General features: G+C 42.5%; 2 protein-coding genes across 5 annotated transcripts; both read right to left on the bottom strand.

Moving 5' to 3' along the window:
• Positions 1-3,041: 3,041 nt before the first annotated feature.
• si:ch211-218d20.15 (uncharacterized) lies at positions 3,042-8,991 on the bottom strand. Of its 2 annotated transcripts, none has more exons than XM_076875059.1 (8): positions 8,551-8,991; positions 8,140-8,264; positions 7,113-7,173; positions 6,956-7,023; positions 6,710-6,812; positions 3,814-3,932; positions 3,552-3,697; positions 3,042-3,461 (listed from the first exon to the last, which is right to left on the bottom strand). In XM_076875059.1, the coding sequence occupies exons 1-8, from the start codon at positions 8,609-8,611 to the stop codon at positions 3,353-3,355; spliced, it is 792 nt and encodes a 263-aa protein (XP_076731174.1). In that variant the 5' UTR covers positions 8,612-8,991; the 3' UTR covers positions 3,042-3,352. The 2 variants fall into 2 exon arrangements, with proteins under 2 accessions (XP_076731174.1, XP_004568004.1); XM_004567947.3 differs by having other exon boundaries at positions 8,146-8,264.
• Positions 8,992-10,666: 1,675 nt separating this feature from the next.
• Positions 10,667-22,882, bottom strand: med14 (mediator complex subunit 14). 3 transcript variants are annotated; one of them, XM_004567944.6, is made up of 29 exons: positions 22,448-22,882; positions 21,946-21,972; positions 21,728-21,833; positions 21,458-21,631; positions 21,219-21,348; positions 20,991-21,119; positions 20,761-20,868; positions 19,796-19,928; positions 19,548-19,698; positions 19,323-19,434; positions 18,904-19,029; positions 18,683-18,761; positions 18,201-18,360; positions 17,879-18,073; positions 17,577-17,711; positions 17,393-17,469; positions 17,117-17,277; positions 16,730-16,876; positions 16,387-16,631; positions 14,978-15,247; positions 14,317-14,566; positions 13,731-13,853; positions 13,326-13,502; positions 12,949-13,187; positions 12,355-12,534; positions 12,073-12,180; positions 11,829-11,954; positions 11,511-11,700; positions 10,667-11,382 (listed from the first exon to the last, which is right to left on the bottom strand). In XM_004567944.6, the coding sequence occupies exons 1-29, from the start codon at positions 22,621-22,623 to the stop codon at positions 11,309-11,311; spliced, it is 4,308 nt and encodes a 1,435-aa protein (XP_004568001.2). In that variant the 5' UTR covers positions 22,624-22,882; the 3' UTR covers positions 10,667-11,308. The 3 variants fall into 3 exon arrangements, with proteins under 3 accessions (XP_004568001.2, XP_004568002.2, XP_004568003.2); XM_004567945.6 differs by having other exon boundaries at positions 17,129-17,277; XM_004567946.6 differs by lacking the exon at positions 13,731-13,853.
• Positions 22,883-23,398: the final 516 nt, after the last annotated feature.

Here is a 23,398-nt window from a genome sequence, read left to right as displayed (position 1 = left end):
GTAGCAGCAGTCAATTCAGAAGGGAGATGTCATGGCATTTCCTGGTCAGCTCATTCCTATTTGAATGAGCTGACCAGCAGGGGGAGCTATTCACTCATCTTATGCGAGCAGCTTAGCCCGCAGGCAAAGGTTTAAGGACGGGAAGGATTTGAGAAGCAATGTTATAAATGCAGGAAAGAATAGAAAGGCCTCTCAGAACCCCTGCATCACCTACAGCTGCAGTATCAAACATAAGGCCTGAAGGCCAGAAACACTGCGGTTTCCTCATGACAAAGATATTACACCAAATAATTAATAATTAAATAGCACAAATGTTGCTGGGTTTTTTCACTATCTACTACAGAAATGGGGGGAAATGAGTTTCTGTCAATTAACAAAAACCTTCTGTTTTATAATTGCATGACAGTCTGGCATGACACATTTATTACTTACAATTTAAAGTTTTGGTGACAGATTTCTTTCCTTTAGTACATCAGCATTTCTTTGTCACGTTGAAAAACTGTATGTATTATTGAAACTACACTTTCTTTTTCTTATATTAAGATATCTCAGAGGTTAAATGTGTACTTAGACTTCCTTACTTCTGATAGAAATGTGAGTTTTCATTGGTGTGGCCCATTTAGCGTGGGCTGTATTTGCTTGACATCTCTCACCTACAGACTGTAGCGCACACCTGCCTCTCTTTCTCTCTCTCCCTCCCAGTAAGCGATACCTGCTTATATACACGTGACATTAGTCAACAGATGGGGAGAATAAAAGCTGCTGCAGCTAAATGCTGAAAGCCAGTCTCCACCAGAGACAAAGTCAGTCAAAAACACTCTAAAATATGCACAGTTAACCACTTTTCCATTGTTACAGCTCACGTTTAGTGTAAGTAAACATGTTTCCAATTAGTAAATGTGAAATACTGGTTTGAAAGTCTGAGCTCACGCTCTATCTCATTCTCAATTTAAAAGATGTAGACTGATTGTTCTGTATGTGCTCTGACTGGTGTATTCCTGGTGAGTTTTTAATGGGGCACCTTTGGCATTTGTGTATTTTGACAACTTCTTTCTGTTAGTCCCAAGTATTTTATACTTGTAATATGAGTAACTGTTGTCCAAACATAGTGGATAGATGCCAGACTGAGGGGAAGTCACCAGAACCAGAATGTAAGTAGCTACTTCAGCTCACGATCCATGACAATTTACAGGTCATTTCCTGTACAAAACAAAAAATGTGACCTTGACCATGATCTTAAACACAATTTGGTTGAAGAACCTTTAGGTCAAGAGTGCCAAATATAAGGCCTGGGGGCCAGAATCGGCCTGGCACGACTCCAATCCGGCCCAAGGGACGGATTTGGAAAATGTGAAGCAGTGCATAAAGATTTTTTTTGTAAATTGACAAAAACTGTTTGACTTTCATACCTTTTTGTACAAATTTAAACATTTATCTCGCAGTTTCGCTGGTCCAGCCCACTTAAGATCAAAATGAGCTCCCAACGAACAATGAACAAAGCATTCAGTGGACCTGTACACATGATTATGTCTTAGCACAAAAGCTGAGGTGTAACCAATAACATTATAAGCATGACAACTCTCTCCGCCGCAGATCTGATGACACATAGTAGCTAGAAAGCATAGGTGTAATTAATAAACTTAATTATTGATGGATGCAGTCGTCCCACATTCACATTCCTGGCATCATCGACAGAAGTGAAACAGATGCAAGATTAATGTGAATATAACGCGACCTCTTCACTTGTTTTTGAACTTGAAGTTCTGACATTGTGTAAAATGTAACTCAAAAGCAAAATGCAATAATTTAAAGCCTGCATGTAACTAAAGATAGTTTTATGTTATTGTTTGATGCTGGTTTTTTGTTTTTGTTTTTAAAGCTTTTCATACAGCAACACTTTGTGTTTGGGTACTCGAGAGAGCAGATGCTGTGGTTTTGAAAGCCAAATGTCCTCCCACTCTTGCTTGAGATAGGATTTCATCTGCTCGCTAGTTCGGGACCTCTTTTAATGGAGTCATGCTCTTTTTACAGCAGCTCATGTTACTTTCCTGTTGCCAATTTACCTAATTAGTTGGGGTTATGTGGCCTGATATTCAAAACAATAACAATCCTCAGGGCGCACCAATGACTGAAGTGAAATGAGGGTTTTGAAGGTTTTTCCGTCTTTTTCATTTTCATGCTGTTAATAAAAACTGAAATCACACGCTCATCCAACGTGAATCATAATGTAGCTCAGTGTGTGTGTGTGTGTGTGTGTGTGTGTGTGTGTGTGGCCTCCACATGTCTGCATACACTCTCAACAATGTCTGGGCATGCTTCTACTGAGACAGACGATATTGTTCTCGTGGACCTCACAGACCTTCAGGGCATCAGTGAGCTCCTGGACTGTCTGTTGGCAGCATTGGATGCACTGACACATAACATATCAGAGGTTCTCAATTGGATTCAAGTCTGGGGAACGCAAGGACCTGTCACTGACATCTGTGTCTTCATCATCCGTGAAGTTTTTACATATTTTGGTGTTGGTGAATACATGGAGAGCATGTGGTCCCAGATATTGAATGACCCACTGCCAAATCTGTTATGCTGGATGATGTAAGCAATGTAACATTCACCACCATGTGCTCTGTGGGAACTTGCTCCCATGTATGAAGAGAGTGGTGATGCCCCTCTACTGCCCGCCTATCTCTCCTCATACCAGGAGAGATGGTCTCCTAATAGGACATATTATGTGATGGCCCATGTCCTGGTATCTGGCCCATGAGTTCAAGGTAGCGTCTCATGCTATTTTTGTTACCTTTGCCTTTTTTTCAGGAATTTTTGTTACTTTAGGGTCATTTTGCATGTGTAGTCTAACGCTACTTTGTAGTCACTGTAGATGTGTGGTTGTGTGGTGTGACTTTGTGGTTATTTTGTGTCAAATTGTATCAATTTGTGATTTTATGTTACCTGGTGTCCCTTTATAGCTGTTTTTTGACTCTGACACTCATTCATCAATGAGTTTATCAGCCACAAAGAGCAAACATGTCATACAACTTGCGTTCATTGCATTCAGTTTTATTATTCTGCTTTAGGTTTAAAAAATGTAACATTAGTGCAAGATGGGATTCAATAAGCTTACATTCAGCTCCAACCAACCGATTCAGCACAGGGACTAACAAGGGCCGCACTCCAAAAGACGATGTACAAAAAACCTATGTGGTTCTAAACAGGTGGGCTATTCAACCCCACTATTATTCTGTAGAATCGTATTGTGTAGCACCTTTTAATGGTCGTAACATAATCAGTTGCTTTTGAAGCGGGAGAGCCCTGGAGAAGGATTCATAAATACAGAGGCGTTCCTCAGCGTGAGTCAGGACAGGAACTGAGACACGAAGGTCACGGCCTGGTGAACATCATCTGTCAGCTCGTCTGGCAGTAACAGCACCATCGATGTTAAGCTTTGAGTTATTTCTAATATCCTGCACAGAGAACAGAACATGTTTGCCATCAGATTCTTGCTGAATTAATCATCACCTCATTCACAGCTAATTATTTCAATGTAAACCCACCAGTTGATATAATGAACAGCCAGCTGAGGCTCATGCCTTGAGCCTTCCTCTACCACCAGAGACTGTTTCATCTGTTTGAAGTTGGCCTCAATATCCTTCTTTATTTCTGAGAAGACCTGAATTCCCCTGAAAGAGCTGAGGACTTGCTGTAAAACAGAGACATTAAATAGCACAAAGCAATTTTTTGTGGAATGAAACAAAATGCACACATTTTGCAAAAGGCACAGCTAAACAGAGGATGGTTATAGTTCATCACTCTTACATATATAACTGAGAGCTGGTGGGCAATGTACTTATGACTTCCAAGGTGCCTGATATCCTCTTCTAGCTGTTGACTCAGCACAAGGAGCTGGTTCAGTTTGGCAATGTGGAAGTAGTATTCTGCAACAGAAGTATCAAGGCAGCAGAACTTAAGAGTCAAAAACTGCAATAAAAGGAAAAGTCCTACAAAGAAACTCTCACATGCTTGTTTTTTTTGCTTTATAGACATTGTTAGTTAAGAAGCATCCACGTAGTGGTGCAATGGATCACGGTTGATCCGTAATCTGAACCGATCCCACTCCACGGTTCGGTACGCACGTGATCTGAAGATTCGAAAAAGAAGGAAAAAAAGTATGTGTATGGTGCGCGTGGTGGGTCTGTCAAGCGATAGTTATGGCCCGCGCTAGCGGTCCAAGTGGAGGAGCAGAGGAGTTTGCGATATCTAAGCAGCCCTTTGCTGCCCAGTCCAACCGGGCTAAAGCTATTACAAAAGCTATTGGGGTGTTTAGCTGCAGACTTGAGGCCATATTCCGTTGTGCAAGGGGTTTAACAAGGGGCAATGATATCCCGTTGCACGTCCACTTTAGTGGCAAGATCGTTCCAAGCATGTATGAGCAGGAAAAGATTTAAGTTATGGCTGAACTGTCCCAGGCATCTTCTGTTGCCCTAACTACTACAAATGGTTGGACCTCCAGGGCAACGGAAAGCTACAGTGGGGCAAAAAAGTATTTAGTCAGCCACCGATTGTGCAAGTTCCCCCACCTAAAATGATGACAGAGGTCAGTAATTTGCACCAGAGGTACACTTCAACTGTGAGAGACAGAATGTGAAAAAAAAATCCATGAATCCACATGGTAGGATTTGTAAAGAATTTATTCGTAAATCAGGGTGGAAAATAAGTATTTGGTCAATAACAAAAATACAACTCAATACTTTGTAACATAACCTTTGTTGGCAATAACAGAGGTCAAACGCTTACTATAGGTCTTTACCAGGTTTGCACACACAGTAGCTGGTATTTTGGCCCATTCCTCCATGCAGATCTTCTCGAGAGCAGTGATGTTTTGGGGCTGTCGCCGAGCAACACGGACTTTCAACTCCCGCCACAGATTTTCTATGGGGTTGAGGTCTGGAGACTGGCTAGGCCACTCCAGGACTTTCAAATGCTTCTTACGGAGCCACTCCTTTGTTGCCCGGGCGGTGTGTTTTGGATCATTGTCATGTTGGAAGACCCAGCCTCGTTTCATCTTCAAAGTTCTCACTGATGGAAGGAGGTTTTGGCTCAAAATCTCACGATACATGGCCCCATTCATTCTGTCCTTAACACGGATCAGTCGTCCTGTCCCCTTGGCAGAAAAACAGCCCCATAGCATGATGTTTCCACCCCCATGCTTCACAGTAGGTATGGTGTTCTTGGGATGAAACTTAGTATTCTTCGTCCTCCAAACACGACGAGTTGAGTTTATACCAAAAAGTTCTACTTTGGTTTCATCTGACCACATGACATTCTCCCAATCCTCTGCTGTATCATCCATGTGCTCTCTGGCAAACTTCAGACGGGCCTGGACATGCACTGGCTTCAGCAGCGGAACACGTCTGGCACTGCGGGATTTGATTCCCTGCCGTTGTAGTGTGTTACTGATGGTGACCTTTGTTACTTTGGTCCCAGCTCTCTGCAGGTCATTCACCAGGTCCCCCCGTGTGGTTCTGGGATCTTTGCTCACCGTTCTCATGATCATTTTGACCCCACGGGATGAGATCTTGCGTGGAGCCCCAGATCGAGGGAGATTATCAGTGGTCTTGTATGTCTTCCATTTTCTGATGATTGCTCCCACAGTTGATTTTTTCACACCAAGCTGCTTGCCTATTGTAGATTCACTCTTCCCAGTCTGGTGCAGGTCTACAATACTTTTCCTGGTGTCCTTCCAAAGCTCTTTGGTCTTGGCCATGGCGGAGTTTGGAGTCTGACTGTTTGAGGCTGTGGACAGGTGTCTTTTATACAGATGATGAGTTCAAACAGGTGCCATTCATACAGGTAACGAGTGGGAGGACAGAAAAGCTTCTTACAGAAGACGTTACAGGTCTGTGAGAGCCAGAGATTTTCCTTGTTTGAGGTGACCAAATACTTATTTTCCACCCTGATTTACGAATAAATTCTTTACAAATCCTACCATGTGAATTCATGGATTTTTTTTTCACATTCTGTCTCTCACAGTTGAAGTGTACCTCTGGTGCAAATTACTGACCTCTGTCATCATTTTAAGTGGGGGAACTTGCACAATCGGTGGCTGACTAAATACTTTTTTGCCCCACTGTACGTGACCGTGACAGCTCATTATATCACAGCGGTGTGCGATATAATTAGCGGTATGTGTTAATGTAGGGTCTACCTTACAATATAAATCGCCTTGAGGCGACTGTTGTTGTGATTTGGCTCTTTATAAATAAAATTGAATTGAACTGAATTGAGATACAAAGCCCTATACTGCCCTATATTGTATCTTTTTTTTTTAATAATTGCGTGGAATGAGTCTTGAGTTGAATGTTTTTAACAGGCAAAAATAATTCAATAAGTAAATGTAAAATTTTTGTCTTTTTTTCTTTTTTTGCTGATCCGAAAATTGATCCGATCTGTGACTTGAAACCGTGATCCGATCCGAACTGTGAGATTTTTGATCCATTGCACCACTAGTAGGACGTGTTCACAGAGACTTGACCATGACCACAAGGAAAGGAAAGTAACAAGGGGATGGTCTTTTCTCAATATACTGTCAGTCTACAAACACATTAAAGATGCCTTATGCTCAAAGATTTAACAATAAATTAATAATGTTACTGTCAACATACAAGAAAAGTTACGTGTTTGTGTGTATGAATTGGAAACACGTTCCTCTCACCATCCATTGGTGGCCTTTCCAGCATGTCAACAGGACTACCTTGAATAAGGAACACCTCAACTCGAGGAAACATTGCTGACAGTCCCACCATGTCCAGGTAGTCCTGAGGAAACACATGCACCACTTGATCCTTGATATTGACAGTTACAACTCACTGTTTTAGGGGTTGGGGGCGGATAATATGTGAAGTGCTCAATTGTTTCTAATGTTACTGTTTCATTAGGACAGAACGGTTTAAGGTCATACCTCTAACTGTGGCATAGGCTTTGGTAGATGTTCAAGGCACTGCAGCATCTGGTCAAGAATCTCAGATCCTTTAAGCCATAAACAAAATATATATATATATACAGAAGATCAGAAAATATCCAAGACATCTTTTGTTCTTAGATTTCATCACACATACCTTGAGCCTGGAATGTGTCTGACTCCTCTGGACTACACCCTTGTCCTAACTGCTCCTGGAACTGTGACAGAGTAACAGTGATTAAACATCAAAGCAGTACAGACTGAACAATGTTACACCATAATTACTATTTCCTGGTGTTATTTATTGTGTTATAAACATCATCATTAACATAATAAACATCGTAATTATACATTGTTATTTAGTTTTAAGCTCGAGAAAAGCTGCTGGAAAGAAATGACGATGATGGAAAAAAAATCCATGTGCACGTCCCAAATTAGGTCACAATATGTGTATGGGCATTAATTTGCTCATTAGGTCCTATCCAGTGCACTTCCTGTTCTCTTAATACAATGATCTAAGGTCTGTGTGTGACAGTACAGAGTAATTAACCAGCTACCCACCCAAAGCTAATTGACTGATTTATTAGGTGTGTAGGAACATTAGCTGTGCATCCAAAATGACTGTTTATTTGCTGTAGACTATGGGGATCCAAGAGCACCAAAATAAAATAAAAAAACCAACAACAACTTGTGAAGTGAAAATTAAGTGAAGTTTTAAAGTACTGCAGTTTCTGTGTCACCAGCATAGGAGCACTTTTGCAAACTGACTCTATCTTGACAAATCAACCAGATTTTTAAGATTATGCCACAGTGGTCTCACCTAAAAATCCTAAAAAATTTATTTGGTGACACAGAAAAAGTAGTATCACAAACCTTTACTTACAGTTTGGGAACTGCTGCTTGTAATGTTTTTCAAAATATATTCTGGGATCCCTGACCTCCTCAAGTCCTTACCACATACCAACATGTATAAGTCATATTTTTTCCCATTTAGATTAATTGATGACACATTTACTTTTGTGTTTAATGATGTGTGTGTTTTATTTTATTATTTCATTTTGGCACTTTTGGCCCTCCATATTCTCACCAGATTCACATTTGAATAATGAAATGTTTGATGGAACATCTGACTGAAGTTTCACTTGAAAATTGATGAAAACTAACACAAAGTTGAGGAGACATACATATACCTGCTGCATCTGTGCCCTGATGAGGAGGTCCAGCTGCCCACAAAGACACAGCATCTCCAGGCCCACCTGCTCAGGACTCAGCTGGACAGGCATCAGAGGTCTCTTCACCTGTAACTCCACTGACCACAGAGCAGTCACATCACTCCATGACATTTCTCACATTTGCCGGAAAAAATAATCTCTTAACACACACAAGCACACGGGTGCACCATTGCAGACTATAAATCAGTGCGCACACGCTGTCTATTCTACAGGTCCAAGGAAGGATGGTTGATGAGGACTGAAGGGGAGTGGTCAGTGGGCTGTAAGGAGTCGGAGCCTGCAGGGCGCACTCCTCCGAAGTGAACTTGAAACGCCTCAAAACGCTGCATGAACCCGACTAAAAAGCGTGATGCTGGGACTTACCTTTAAATGCTTCATGGTAACCGCAGGGCTGACAGAGCGGCTCCGATATCCTCACTGCCATGGCTCGGACCGGCTGTGTTATATCACTCCTATTCTCCTGATTCGGTCCCGCTAATTAAAGCCATATGAAGACAATGAACGCGATGACAACTTGCTAGAGTGGGACTAGATAATAACAGATCAGATCTGTCGGTTTATTTTATTGCATTTGGTCGGAAGTCTCTTTCGCAGGTGGTGCGTTCGAGTGTCAAACGTTCAGGTGAAACACTGTTTCTTCATCCCTGATTCGCCGCTTCCTCTTAGATGACGATGCCCCCACGCAACCGCGCACTGATCAATAGAGCCTCGTTCATGCAGCCGCTGAAAGGTTGATGCAACGACGGTAACAATAAAAAGCCCGCGCCCCTTTTGCAACAACGGCGGCGCAGTCACAGCCCGTGATTTGCGGCAGGGAACGCCCCTCAAGCGGCACGCGCGCAGAGGACCAGCCTTTCACAATGATGTCATGCTTTAGGGATGAGGAGCACAGCATCACTTTAGTGAGGATGCAGGCAGAAAACAGCGTTTTTTTCCCCTGGGAAACAAACCTCCTTTCACGACCTGGATTGAGTATTTGTGTTATTTATATTCACAATCAATGTTCAGAAGAGGTTATTGCACACTAAAAAATCTATATAATTATTGTATTTTTGCAAGTGATAAATGATGTAAAAAAACCAAAAAAAACCACTTCCTAAAACGTGAGGAGTCCAACAGGCCATAAACTGATAATAATCAGTTCATAAATCCCATAACAATGTAACTAATCTTCACAACATAATGAGATTGCAGAATAATTTTGGAAAATAAAGGACTGAAAACAAAACCGCAACATGGTGGAGCAGTGGTTAGTCCTGCTGCCTCACAGTGAGAACATCAGGGGTTTAAATCCTCTGTCTCTTCTTATTGTGTGCCGTATACATGGGTTCTCTCTGGGTACTCCAGCTTCCTCCCACAGCGGGGTTAGGTTAAATGGTGTGAATGGGTGTTTTTCTATGACAGGTTAAGTGTACTCCACCTTTGACAGCTGGGGTATGCTCCAGCTGGGAGACATTGGATGGAAAGCAAAGCCTTGGCCTTTTATATTTAAGTTTTTTGCCATATTACCCCTGTCCTAGCTAGCCTGCATTGGCTGCCCATAAAGTACCGTATTCAATTTAAAATATTACTCCTTACTTTCAAAACTATTAATAAATTAGCGCCAAGTTATCTTAGTGAACTTCTCAAACCACATACTCCTGCTAGAACACTCAGATCTGCCACTCAACTACTTCTGACCCAACCCAGATCTCGACTGAAGTCCCGGGGTGACCGTGCGTTTGCTCTGGCTGCCCCGGTACTGTGGAATACCCTTCCTCTCGACCTCCGCGCATCTGACTCCATTGCACTGTTCAAATCACGATTAAAAACCCACTTATTCAATCTTGCCTTTCCCTCTAGTTAATATTTCTTTTATGATTTTATATCATGCACTTCTATGCTCATTTAAATTCTTGTTTGCTCTGTACCTGTTGCTTTCCTATGTATTAGTGACAGTTATCTGTTTGCATATTTAGTACTTGCTTTGGTCCTATTTCTATTATCCTCCTCCTATACTCTATTTTACTTGTTAAGCACCTTGGCATACCCTTGGTTTTTAAGTGTGCTTTATAAATAAAGTTTATTATTATTATTATTATTATTATAAGTAGGCCATCCAGTGGCTCTTTTACTTACTGTGGGTCATTTTTTGGTGTTGTTTGGGTCCATTGAACTTTTATCCTACAATGAGAATTTTCTCCCTCAGTGGAAGTGATCTCTCAGTGACTCAGGGTCACTGAATGGCTTGATGAGCAGGAATGACACTTTTGGGGAGATTTGGGACAGATTTTTTAAGACCGTGCTCTCTGTCACCATGAAAAAACACCAAATGGAGGAAAAAGAATAAATAATGCAAAGTTTTTCTTTTAACACCGTTTTTTTGTTGTTGTTTTGTTTGTTTGGTAACTTACCCGATTCTTTTCCATTTCTGGTGCAAAATCCTCAAACCACAAACCAACTCAGAATTTGGTTAAATAAAATACCAAAAGTCAGAAAAGATGTCTCAAATCCTTTAATCAGGACTCCAAATGGTTCTTAATAAAATACAACTGGCTTATAAAGTTTATCACAGTTTTTACAGTATCCAAAGTGTACGTCTGAAATTAGATTGCAGAGGAATGACAAGGTAAAGGCAAGAAGCCAGTTAAATAGTGTGCTAAGGAAAATATCTCCTGATACTACAACAATATCAGTTTTTACCCAAAAAAAAAAAAAAAAGCAAGTCAGCGGTCTAGCAAAAAGAAAAATCTCTCACCTCATTCTTTTAAACACTTAAATATACATATTTCTGTAAAAAAAAAAAAAAACTCAATACATAAGTTTTGTTTACAAGTGCACCTGGAGGAAGAACAAACGAACATTTATATCCATTTGCATCCAATGTCGTCCTTGTTTTAAGGTCTACCTGAATGGCAAATCTTAAAGACCGTCTCCAAGACTGTCAAAATTGAATCCCCTTTGAAATCATCCATCACATCAAAGTCCAGTGGCTGTATCAAAGGGGACGCAAGCTGGATTTTGACCTCTCGGGACCACAGCTTTTACACTCATGCGTCGAGTAAGCTTAAGGGTGAGGCTCGTCTTCTGTCTTTAAAGGGACTTGGGTTGAATTTCCGCTCTGGGTTTGACGTCATCGTTTCTACTGACGGGTGCCAGGGGGAAGGGTGAGGCTGGCCATCAGGTCGTGAACAGATGCAAATATGGTGCACTCGCCTGGGAGGAAAAGAATACAGTCAGTGTTAGCAAAGCTGTTTTACATCTAATTAGAATATTCAGTTGGAAAAGGTTTAGGTACAGTAAATTATTCAGTGCTCGTCAGCTGAGGGAGGCCAGAGTCTCACCCTGTCTGGCAGGATGCAGCTCATTGAACCTCTTGAGGATATTAGAGACCAAGAGTGCTGCGGCTCCAGAGGAGCTGTGCTGTCTGGGGATGTCAGCCTGCTGAGTGAGGCCTGTGGCCATGTCGTACACAATGGGTACGATAATGCTCACTGGTTCCTGGGGTACCGGGATGCGCTGGGTCAGCTGCAGCTGTGGGACAAAACAGACCAAATACAAAGGGTGAGGTGGCTTCAACATATTCATGTTTTTTTTTCTCTTTTCCATCAAATGAAAATGAAGTACATGTTTCAAAAAGGTAAAGCACTGCAGTGACTTACAAAGAAAAGCATTTTAGATTTGAGCACCACGGCAATGGTTCCAGGAGGAGCGATGGGTGGAGCGCTGGGGGGGATGGTGAGGCAGAACTGGACATTCCACTTCAGCTGTGCAGCCTGGTCAGGGAACTGCAGGAGAAGAAAAGGCTTATTCATGCATTACCTTTCAAACGCAAAGACTATTAAGTGGGGGTTAAAGGGGCGGTCCAAATGTGCAACAACACTCCATATAAAAGAAGTTCCTCACCAATTCAAGCTTCATGATGCGCACACAATCTCTAAGGATATTAGTGGGTGCACCCAGCAGCTTAGTGAAGGCATTCAGAGTGTTGTACTTAAAGGGAGGACCAGCAACCTAGAAGGGAGGACAGCAGTAGATGGATTAATGATTAATGCTGGTGTCTGTTACTAGTCATATATCATATAATATTCAAACTATGTTTTAATGGATACAAAATAGCAAGGGATTGTTTACCCATTTTTATGATCAGTTCAGGAAAAATCAATAAATAAAAACATGAAGACTTACACGGGTCTCGAAGAATCTCTCCAGCACCTGAAGTTCTTCCTGGGACCAGGGACCTGTGTTTTCTGGAGTGACTTTGAGCTGCAGCGTCTGGTAGTTATTTGGGTTGAGAGCCACACGGCACTTGAGCACTTCAGTTTTAAACATGATCACCCCCGGCTCGTTAGAGTTCACGATAGTTAACTGGAGGAGAGGAAAGATGACACAGTGATTACTGCACTGGGGAGGGGAAAAAAACCCCAAACAAAAACAAAAAAGCCAATCGGGCAGTTGGTGAATTTGCATATACAGACTTCTTATAGCCAACATGACTGAATTCATATTTCAGTTTAGTCTTTTACGTGTCATCCTATATTTAAGGATGTTTAATCTATTACAATCCTTAGGTATACCAAAACACTTTACAGAAAATGTTAATTTAACATAAAGACTCATGTTAATCTATAAAATGAAAATGATCCAATTACAACTGAGAAAACTCATGTTGGCTAACATGGCCTTGCTGCGTGCTTCCATAACTCAGTGCACAGTGCAGAAAGGATATCATTTAGGAAATGAAAGACAACAGACTGATTTTTGGCTCTGCTCGTCACTCACATTGGCTTCCTGCTGGATGATCCTCTGTAGGTGCCGTCTCATAATAACTGAACCCAAAAAGCGCTCCAGAGGTGAGCAGAGGTAGCTTCCTGCCAGGCCGGGCACATGGCAGGGAGTGGGGGAAGGGAGCAGAAGCACATGCAAGGCATTGTGGGTGAGGATAGTAGGAATGGAGGCAGCCCAGGGGCGCTGAGGTAGCTTGCGGGGTGGAGGCATACTGGTAGGCATGACTTGTGAACCTAAATCAAAGACAGAGACACATGTTACAAAAAAAAATAATAATAAAAATAAAAATAATATATATATTTAAACTCTATTTTTACAAAGTGTTTGTCTTTAAATACAAGGATACAAAGACAATGTGAGGCAGTACTTACTGGTCCCAGCACGTGGAGAATTCGGGTCAGGAATGGGTGAATTCAACGAAGGGTTGCCAGGGGACATGCCGTGGATCCTTGCCCCAGGAGAAGGCCCTGAGACCTGGGGTGAACCTGGCCACTGGTTCCTATTGGTGGGAGACACCATGGCATATGGAGAGCTGGGGTCTAAAACACCTAGATTAAAGGAGAGTCAGTCATCACCATCACATTAACACTTCTCATACAACAATAAACATAATCAGATGAATGAAAAATAAACCACTGTGTGCCCGTGCTGTGTAGACCATTTGTCATATGTCTGTTAATGTCTGCAGCCTAGAAAAGATATTCAGTCCAGCCCGCTCCAGCCCATGCCCAGCAGAACAAAATTACTACCAGGCCAGTATTTATCCTGCTGCTTACCGTGGGGACTGGCAAAGCTGGTCTGGCCCATGGCTATGCCCAAAGAAGACGGGGACGGGGTTGGCCCGAAAGGAGAAGGTGCCCTTAGAGCTCCACTAGGGGAGCCAGAGGCATGGATGTTCCCTGCACACATCCGCACAACACACACGCACACACATCAAAGGGCTCATCAGACTAAAGATGACAAGTACTCTTTACACACACTCACTCCATGTGCACACAAGCTAAAGCTGGGCGGAAGGGCTATAGACTCTGGCTGGCGGGCTGAGATGGAGGGGAATGGAAGGAGCATGACTAAACGCATGCTTTGTTCCCTTTTGGCTGCGAGGTGTGCATGTTGCAAGAGAAACAACTGATCGCATGGTTTCACAAAATTAAAATGGGCACACATGGTTGTGCAATCGCATTCTTTTTGCATAATTTGCTATTGCAACAAATGCATAAGTCAGCGGGGTGGCTGATGACACAATGTGTGGTGAGAAAACAATGCTGTATGGCAGCTTAACAAGCTTATATGACACAAACACTTTACTGCAACATTCACACAGGCACAATTAAGCAATCAGTGTACGATAGGTCCAAATACCTGGTGATGGGGTGGGCATCATGGATGGTGAGGGAGTAACGTTAGCATAATAATTGGGTGGCGGTGAAGTTAGGGGAGGATATACCCCTCCCGGACCACCTCTCATAGTCTGTGGTTGTGGTTGAGGCTGCAACTGGTTCATAAGACTGTCCATAACATCTACACCCACAGGTGAAGGCGGGTTGTCATCTTCATTGACCGATCGCCTGCGAGCATCCTGATTGCTGTCTACAAACATGTTTAGGAATGTCTAGAAAGAAGAGAGAGAATAAATTAAGAAGTAAGTACCTGTACACTGAATTGGATCCATTTTAATGTCTCAATCTATTTTAAAGTCATTCAACATCTGGGAAACTGGCTTATTTGTGTGCTTGGCAAGAGTCAGACAAAAACAGTGATAATTTAGCGTATCCCTGCAGCAGAGCTGGGCTGGGCATCCTTTTCTCTAGTCTTTACAGTAAGGAAAGCTAATATGGTCCAGGAAGTGGTTTAATATTTAGCACCCAATATTTAGTGTCCTTTCAAGAGGTCACAATGCTTGTAATGACAGCTTCAAGTGTAATGACTTTTTGTGTGGAAGTTCAACTAATAATTTAAGCTTAAAGGACTTCTGCTGCATATTGTCTGTTACATTATTACTGTGCCAGTGTGTCTGGCATACCTTTAATCCTGGAGCAGGATGAAAGCCCTCTACAATCTTAGTGTTGTCAAAGAGACTGTAGGCTCCATCTCGGATAGCAACCACTCCGCGGCTTCGGCAGTAGATGTCGATGCAGTACATGTTTCGGAACGCCAGTCGGATGTGTGTGGGTGACTGGGGCAGGATGGAGAAGCACTGGTAGGCAGTGTTGGTGCGCTGGGTGAGGCCCAACATGGGCACCGTAGGTAGCTTGTTGATTGCATTCAGAGGAGCCTGTGTGTCTGAAAGGACCTGGAGAGAAAGAAAATGTAAAAATTAAAAACATTTTTTCATTTAAACAAAAAGCAAATACATTAATTTCAGGTAATTATTCATCCGCTGCCACTCGCAAAATTCAGTTCCTCACACGTAAAATCAGGACGCAAAGCAAGTATTACACTCACGAGAGTGTCTACTTGGCTTGTGCTGCAGGTTTCACTTTCACCAGCAGCTCTGCTCTCAAACCTGAATTCTCCTCGTCAATGACTCTCACCTGACAGTTTGAGGGGCGTCGCTCAAAGAAGGAAGGGAAGTAATGTGAGTGGTCACTTTCAAAGTAAGTGTTCTCTGATTGGCAGGTTGAGTTTTAACTGCTAAATTCAGTTACACCATGTCAGCAACGTGGGCACTGTTTTATACAGTATAGGATTACAATTTGGAAAAAAAAGTTTGGAGAATCAACGGCTGATTTATTTAAAGGTGTATCAGCCAAAGTACTGAGAACTGGCAGTGGATTACTTTAATGCTGAAGAAATCTTAAAATAATAAATAAATTAGAGGATCCTAATAGGCACGTTTTGAAGCAGCCCCATCCAGTCACAGTGCATGCAGTTACCTCGCTGAAGACTGGGCAACTTTTTTTGGTAGGTAAATATGCCTTTGTTTTGGCTGTTATTCTAAAATCCTAGATACTGATCCACCCTTACTCTCCGGATCCTCAGTTTCTGTTCTATTTTTTTTAATTAAGTATAATAAAGTGTGAGATATTGTACTACAGCCTAATGGTTCAGGAGTGCGGAGGCTTATCGCACAGATCTTTAACTTGAATACAATTCCATAAGCAAAGCAGTGTCACAGTGGGCAGTGTGGGTTTGGATTTTAATCGGGTACGACTGATAGAAGAAATAAATATGGTTCAGTCTGATGTATTTCTCCTCCACCTGGACTAAACGCACAGCTTTTGAAGGTCTGGGTAAAGCACTGCAACTCAACGGCACCACAGTGCTGCATGTAATACGACACTGCTGCATTCACTAAGCCACACCCAATGTTTGAAGCAATCCAATCACATCCTTTTGATTTTATTTAATTTCAAATCGTCCCTTAATCCAGCTCCAAAAAGTGCATGTGTTCATTCCGTGGTTACATTTTGTAACTGGGTCACAGTGTACCTGTAGCAGCTGCATCACTTGTGGGTTTTTGTTGAACATCTCTTGAAGCTGATGGAGGATGATATTATGGCAGTTGGAGCAGCCAGAGTTAGGCCCCACAGTTCCCAGGGCGAGGTGGAAACGCTGAGTGCTGGAGTTCCACTGGATGGTGACAGAGCTGCCCTTGGTGGTGCCGTAGCACAGCACCAGCTTACGGTAGTTATACAGCCGCACCTCTGAGAAGGTACTCAAATGAGATGGCATCTCTAGAGGGGGGGAATCATAATGTGCAGCTACGTTAAACAGGTGTACATGTGACAATACAAATCTGGGATTTACTTTTCGGAAAAAAACATGCACTCACCTGGCAGTGCACGAGAGAAGGTGAGGACACACTGGTAGAGCTGACTAATGGCATTCCAGTCGTTAAGGAACATCTCAACCACTTTCCGCCCGCCCACTGGCTCCGACAGAGGGTTCTCATAGGTCAGATACACGTGTCGCGTGGAGGCTAATACAGCAAAAAACATGGGGTTGTTTAGAAGCTGGTATATGAAGAAAATACAGATTCCTTGCTCTCAAACACTAAACGCATTTTATTCTTTTTTGCTCCAGTTTAGAGCCTTTTATGGAGTTACAGCTGCTGTCTTTGCCATCTAATTTGGACACAACATCCATAAAAACACTAATACTACAGTTGTTTCAAGACTAAATCAAAGTATATAAATAAGACTTTGTAAATGCTGTGCACCTTGCTCCTTACTATGGGTGCTGTTAAGAGGACAGTTAGCCAGCACCAGTTCAGCCACCCAGGTTCTGTTGTTCCTGCCCTGCAGGCGGAAGGTGCAGTCCAGTAGGGAACGCTCTAAAGCTCTCCTGGTCTCCTCTCCTACACCTTTACAGGGAGGAATCCTGTAAAAGAAAGCCCAATAAACCGTGGAGTCACTGTGGAGTTTTCACTTTTCCTACAGTTTATAACACTTTAATTAAAATAAATTGTGTCAATATGTGTCTCTATTATAATTACTTTATTAGACGTATTGCATGACTGCTGCCATCTCCTTCCACTTGGACGCCCTGATTTGGAATCTCCATGTTGGACATCTAAAAGGCAGAGAAAGGGATCCAGCATCAACCAGAAAACACTAAACTGGGCTTGTCTAATCACCACATGTGGGAATGATTCAAAGTATCCAAGCACTCTGAAGTACCTCTGCTCTAAGGCCAATAAAAGGCATGTTGATATCACACATTGCAACTAGGTGAGCCAGCTCTTTGTTGAAGGCACACATTTCTCCAGACCGTTTAGGCTTTTTTGGCTCTGGCTCCCCTTGGTCTCCAACAATCTACAGAATAACAGAAACAAAAAAAATAAATAAATAGCCCACACTGAAAGGACATAATTGCAGTTTTAAGTGTCCAACTGACCACAAATGTTTTTCCCTAGCAATGCCATGCCACACATAAGAAAATGAGTGTGTGAGTGGGTGATGAAAGCAGTCTGTGCAGCTACCTTTCTCTTAGTCCCAGGCTGAGCCCCTCTCCCTGTTGTCGAGTCCTGCACAAGGTGCTCTAGATTGGGTTTGAAATGCTGCAGAAGCTGCGCGCACATCGGTCCATCATCTCCTTCCAGCTGAGACACTGACAGGAAAGAGTACTTGTACTGCAACGCTGTGGGAGTGCTAGGCACTTCAAGCATCTCCACTATCTAAAAACAAAACAAAAAAAATAGATGTGAGGAAAAGATTCAGAGTTGGAAGGAGGATATAAAAATCTAAGTAACAGAGTTGTTCGAGCTCAACGTTTGTCGGTAATGTACTGGCTGAAAAACTCACTATGTAGTACTGCGGTAGCCGCGTGAGCTTGATGAAGAGCCTGTGTTTTGACAGGCTGCCGATGGGGTGAGAAGCTGAGTTGGAGAGGTGAAGGACATCGGTGCACACAGTGGGAAGGTGTTTCACAGACTGCCGGCAGCGCTGCTCTCCCAACCAGAACCTGGCCAGAAAGAAAGAAAGTGTCAGTCTTCATGAGAGCTGAGTTGCAGAAACTGATACTCACTGACCAATCACTGTTCACTCGTGCAAGACTCACAACACAGACAATTCATCTCAACACCCATCATCCCACCAGCTGAGCCAAGTGTTGCTACTGACTGCAATTAGTCAACTCTGACAAGCTACAGTCAGCCGTCAGACTCCATCTCCTACTACTGACTCCTTTGTGCATTTGCATCTTTAATGTGTGCTAACAACACTTTGTTCTGTTAGCTGTAAAGATATACTGCTCTGACTTGTATCTCTGTTTGATGTGGACTTACTTCAGTTGCTGAAGCCATGAGATGATGCGCTTCATATCATCGTTGATGGTCTTTTCAATGTCATCCAATATGGACTGATCTATAGAGAGAGAGAGAAAGCACACCTAGGGTTTTATCTTCAACAAAGGGTTGAAGGTGTAGGCTCATTCTAATAATGTGATCCACATTACCATTAAATAAATACATGTTCCTATTGTAATACAACACAAACACAAGCTTACCTAACCCATACAGCATTGGCTGGAACATGCCCGAGTGCAGGTCTACGAAAATGTGTAGACACTCTGAGCGGCCGCAGGGCTCAAGTATTGGAATAACAAGTGTAGGTAAAGCAGTCTCGATGAATGCTGAAATAAACAAACAAACATTTAAGTGTACGTCTTTTCACTGCGAATGACTCAAAGGACTGGTTGCAGATACTAGTTGACAGAAGGAGAATGAAGTATGTGTGAACGACAACATCTCTAAGTTTTTTTTAACTCATGACCACAAACACTCATCAGTCTTATCTGCAGCCTGCTGATTAAGTCTGGCTGCAGTTGATAGAAGGAAACAGAAGTTTGAAAGGCTTTGCTAAATAAACACGTTTGAAGGGATTAAAAATAAATAAATAAATAAAAAATGAGGAGTGGATGCATACAGTTGTCACTGGGATTGCTGGTCTTTAGAATTGCCTTCAGTTCCTGCAGCTTCTGATGTGACCGGGCATGCACACTGTCAATCAAAAGCTTCTCCACTGACAGGTGATCAATCTAAAATGTAAAAAAAAAAAAAAAAAAAAGTAGAGAGGGGGAAAAGTTATACTAAACTGGAAGGTAATTGTACTGTAAAACAGTGAAAATACTGATATTTGTGTGAATTTCACCTTCATTGCTCTGTCCATTAATTTGGAGTCACAGACAGGGAGAGGGGGCTCATGAGAAATTTGTAATGGCTTCGATCCATCTGATTCATCGATCCTGATAGTGACCTTATGTACTGATGCTGTACCCGTTTTCCTACCCAAAACCTGCTGACTGGAGAAACAGTAAAAAAAAAAAAAGTCAGCTTGAGCCTCTCTCTGTGTGACTGTTCATGTGTTCACGCATGTGAGGGCCGCTTATAAGCTCTTACTTCCAAACAGAGAGTGTGAGGTATTTCGCTGGCACGTATCTCTCCTCCTGCACCAGGTCTCCCCAGCGCTCTCTGATCAGCATCAGAGTCTGAGAGTGGAGCACTTCTAGCTGTAGCGACAAACAGAAGGAGTCTGGCAACAATGAGGTTAAAGAAAACACACCGTGGGAAAATACCGGGCCAGGTGGGTAGAGGTAGAGTGATGTACCCATCTTCCCATTAAAATTCAAAACACACAGTCCAGTAGTAAAAGAGGTATCTGTGCCTCATACAGACTGCTCTTTGACATGCTGGGGGGAAAAGGCGGAGCAGAGATGTACTGATTAGCATTGTGATAAGCACAGTTGTGCTCAGCTCGCATGCTTGATTAAGGACTCTGATTAAAGTGAATACTGCTCACTAACAGTTTTTTTTACCTCTCTCTGCATTTAAGCTACACTTAACCAAAGACTTACAACTGTCTGACACATGGGAACAAATCGGCACTATTACAAGATATCATCTACACATATGCTCGCTCAAGTGATTTTCAGGTTGACAACATAATACTTGTATTTTGCAGAAAACTGAACAAAGAAAAGGACTATTTTCTTCACTGTGACTTTAACAAGCCCACATCTCTCAGGGAGGTTAAAATACTGAAGCACCTGACCTGGATGGGTGACCTCGCTATAGTCAGAACAGTGCTGCTCTTTCCTTGTCATTAACAAAAGGCTGTTTTAGTGAAGGGGGGACTACACAGGATTCACTCCTGCAGCTGTGTTTCTCATTGGAATTCTACACTCATCTGCTTGACCGGTCAATACTCTATATGCTCCGACACACACTCCCGCCCTACTGCAGCAGTTGAGAGCAGACTGGGATAAAAGCCAAGTGGATGCAGGCAGGACATACACACGCAAACACATTTTCTGTATGTGTAAATGTGCATGTGTGTGGTTAAATACAAAGGAAAAAAAGGATACGCAAGCAGTTGTACATGTCTTGAAGAGGCTTTTCATCAGCACAAAGACGTGCCTGGACCAACTCGTGGATGAAGTTCACCTGCAAACTGTGGACCAAGGCTCGGCCATCTGTTACAATAGAGCGGGAAGGGGGATGTGACAGAAAGACAAACCAGTTGAGTCCATTAGCACTCGAGTACATTATCAATCAGTTTGTGTTGGAGTGAGTGAGTGCCCCCCTGTCCCTTTACCTCCAGTTTCTTTGTCCTCCACCAGAATATCTAACTTCAGCAGCCTCCAGGGAATATCAGGGTCATCCCCCATCACGGTCAAGGTGGCCTCGAACTCTCCTTCTACACGAAACTTTACGCGCCCATTAGCTACATAAACACACACACAAGATCTTTTCAGCACAGATGAAAATAATCTGATTAAGACATGAGAATGGTGCCAGTTAAAACACCACACAAACTGCTTACCGACTGTGAGATTTGCTAGCTGAGGTGGCAAGTCTGTGGTGACAAGGCGGTGTCGTAGAATCTGATTAAGCTGGTTCAGAGTGGTCTGCTTCTCTGCCTTGGTGATGGGGTCTGGAGGAATGATCTTATCCTAAGCAAATAGACACAGAAACAGTTGAGCTCACATACCAAAAAGCTTCAAGAGAACAAGTTTTAGCTACATCCATCATTTCATGCAGGGAAAGAAGTCCAAGACTTACTCTTATGCAGGTGGGCAGACGCGGGTACGACCCAGTGGTGAGCACATCGATGGCAAAGGGGATGGCAAAGCTGGGCAAACGAGCATGCACCAGGGCCTCTCTGGCCAGTGATGCCAGTCTATCAGCTGTGTCTACAAACAAGATGGTCTGCTGGTCCAGGAAGCTGGAGATCATCTGTTACCATGGAGAGTTCAGCATAACTTAATGTAGTGCTCTGATGACCAGAATGAATGTTAATAATAATTGTACTAATCCACACACACAACATACCGCACACTTCTCCACTTTTCCTGCATTGCTCGCCCACTTCACCAGCGCCAGGAGACGGACGAACAGCTGCCTAGTCCGGCTGGCGAACTGAACGATTTCGATTTTCCTAAGGTGGGAACAGCAGTCTTTTGTTATGGGTTTTAAAATATGACACAGTAACTAAATGTGTGAGTGGATAAAGGAGAATGAATGAATGAAATGTGAGAAAACAAACATACCTCTCCATGTCTGTTTTTCTGGGCAGCCTGGAAGAGCAACAAAAGATCTTTAAGCATCATTTATTAAGCTCTTGAACTCAAGACCTATGTCCTGTCAAATGATCAAATTATGTATCCTTGCTCTTTACAATGAAAACATTATTCATAATAGTATTTCGGTCAAAGGGTACTAATATATTAACTCTATGGGAGCAATCAGATATTCATCTCCAAACATAATCACCGATCCTGGCTCTATATTCCTATAGTCATGTATTGTTTACATGTACGCCCTTAACATATCAGCAGTTACCTGTGCTGCTGTGCTAATCGTCTTTACTGTTAAAGCTTTTTGCTCCTTTGAATATAAATATAAAACTGTTGGTCCCAGTTTGATGAGCCTGTTAGGCTTTCTTTTAGCATCTGGAAGACGAACATCCTCACAGTTTACTCAAGTTAGAAGGTTAGCCCGCCAGGTCAACATCACTTAGCTCTGAGGCCTGCAGCAGTAAATGCTACTCACAGTTCCGCCAGTGTGGTGATTTCCTGGTAGGTCCTTTGGAGAAGAAACTCAATAAGCATGCTGAGTCGGACCCCCGGTGTACCCGGGGCACCGAGCGCTGGTGCCTGTGGACCCGAAACAATCATACCTCCGACGTGAACGAGCGGCCCGTCTGAGCCGATCTGCACCGGAGCCATTTTACAATGACGAGACAGACTCGTTAGCTACGCCGAAGCCAGAGCTGCTACACCAAACTGCTGTAGCAGCTAACTGCTTCAGAAAAGAAGCTTTTCTGTCCCTCAAAATGTCCTTGCCCAGATGAGGTTCTCCGCACGGACTCGTTTTTCTTGTCCAGAAGAAAACTCAACAAATAGACAAAATTTGGTAACTCATTATAGAGAACAGTTAGTGCCGCTCGGCCGCCATCTTTTCTGTCGGGTCTGATCGCCTAGAAGGCGGTCGGACAGAAAACCCCGACAAGACCTTAGAGGAACGACAAACAGGGACACCGCACAGTCTATGCGTTTGTTTCCAGAGCAAAAGCACGAGTTTGACATCTGTTACAATACTGTGAAAACTGTGCACAATGTTTCGTGTTAACAGGCTCAGCTTGAAAGCAATTCTTTGTCTCAAATTATTATAATTAATAATAATAATAAAAAAATATTAATGATAAAGAAACGCATTCTGAACAAGTCTCCCTTTTCTGTTTCCGACAAATTCTACTAAAACAACGCTGTTTAATACTACTCATTTAACCTATTAAACTCGTAATATCTGATTGATAAATAGAGTCTTCCTAATATCTATTACATGAACTTGATCTGTCAATAGCTTATTTATAGCGGTAATGCCAAAATTATTCTGCTCAATTCTCCTTGTTTACACCCCTCAGAAATATAAATATATTTACATAACCTAAATAATCTCATATTTATAAATGTATTTATATATTCTACGTTATGAACATTT

This window comes from Maylandia zebra, linkage group LG16 (assembly GCF_041146795.1).
Source record: "Maylandia zebra isolate NMK-2024a linkage group LG16, Mzebra_GT3a, whole genome shotgun sequence".
Taxonomy (NCBI): domain Eukaryota; kingdom Metazoa; phylum Chordata; class Actinopteri; order Cichliformes; family Cichlidae; genus Maylandia; species Maylandia zebra.
Note: the sequence above shows the minus strand (reverse complement) of the source record. Positions and strands in the feature narration are given on the sequence as shown.

What these genes read in the sequence shown, in the direction of transcription:
- med14 (XM_004567944.6), bottom strand. Translation starts at nt 22,623, where the DNA reads ATGGCTCCGGTGCAGATCGGCTCAGACGGGCCGCTCGTTCACGTCGGA. An exon ending in CATGCAATACGTCTAATAAA is followed by an intron (nt 17,278 to 17,392) that starts GTAATTATAATA and finishes TTTCTTTTACAG; the next exon opens with GATTCCTCCCTGTAAAGGTG. An exon ending in GCATCATGAAGCTTGAATTG is followed by an intron (nt 11,955 to 12,072) that starts GTGAGGAACTTC and finishes CTTCTCCTGCAG; the next exon opens with TTCCCTGACCAGGCTGCACA.
- si:ch211-218d20.15 (XM_076875059.1), bottom strand. Translation starts at nt 8,611, where the DNA reads ATGGCAGTGAGGATATCGGAGCCGCTCTGTCAGCCCTGCGGTTACCAT. An exon ending in CACAGATGCAGCAGGTATAT is followed by an intron (nt 7,174 to 8,139) that starts GTATGTCTCCTC and finishes ACTCTGTCACAG; the next exon opens with TTCCAGGAGCAGTTAGGACA. An exon ending in GGAAAGGCCACCAATGGATG is followed by an intron (nt 3,933 to 6,709) that starts GTGAGAGGAACG and finishes CTTCTGTTGCAG; the next exon opens with AATACTACTTCCACATTGCC.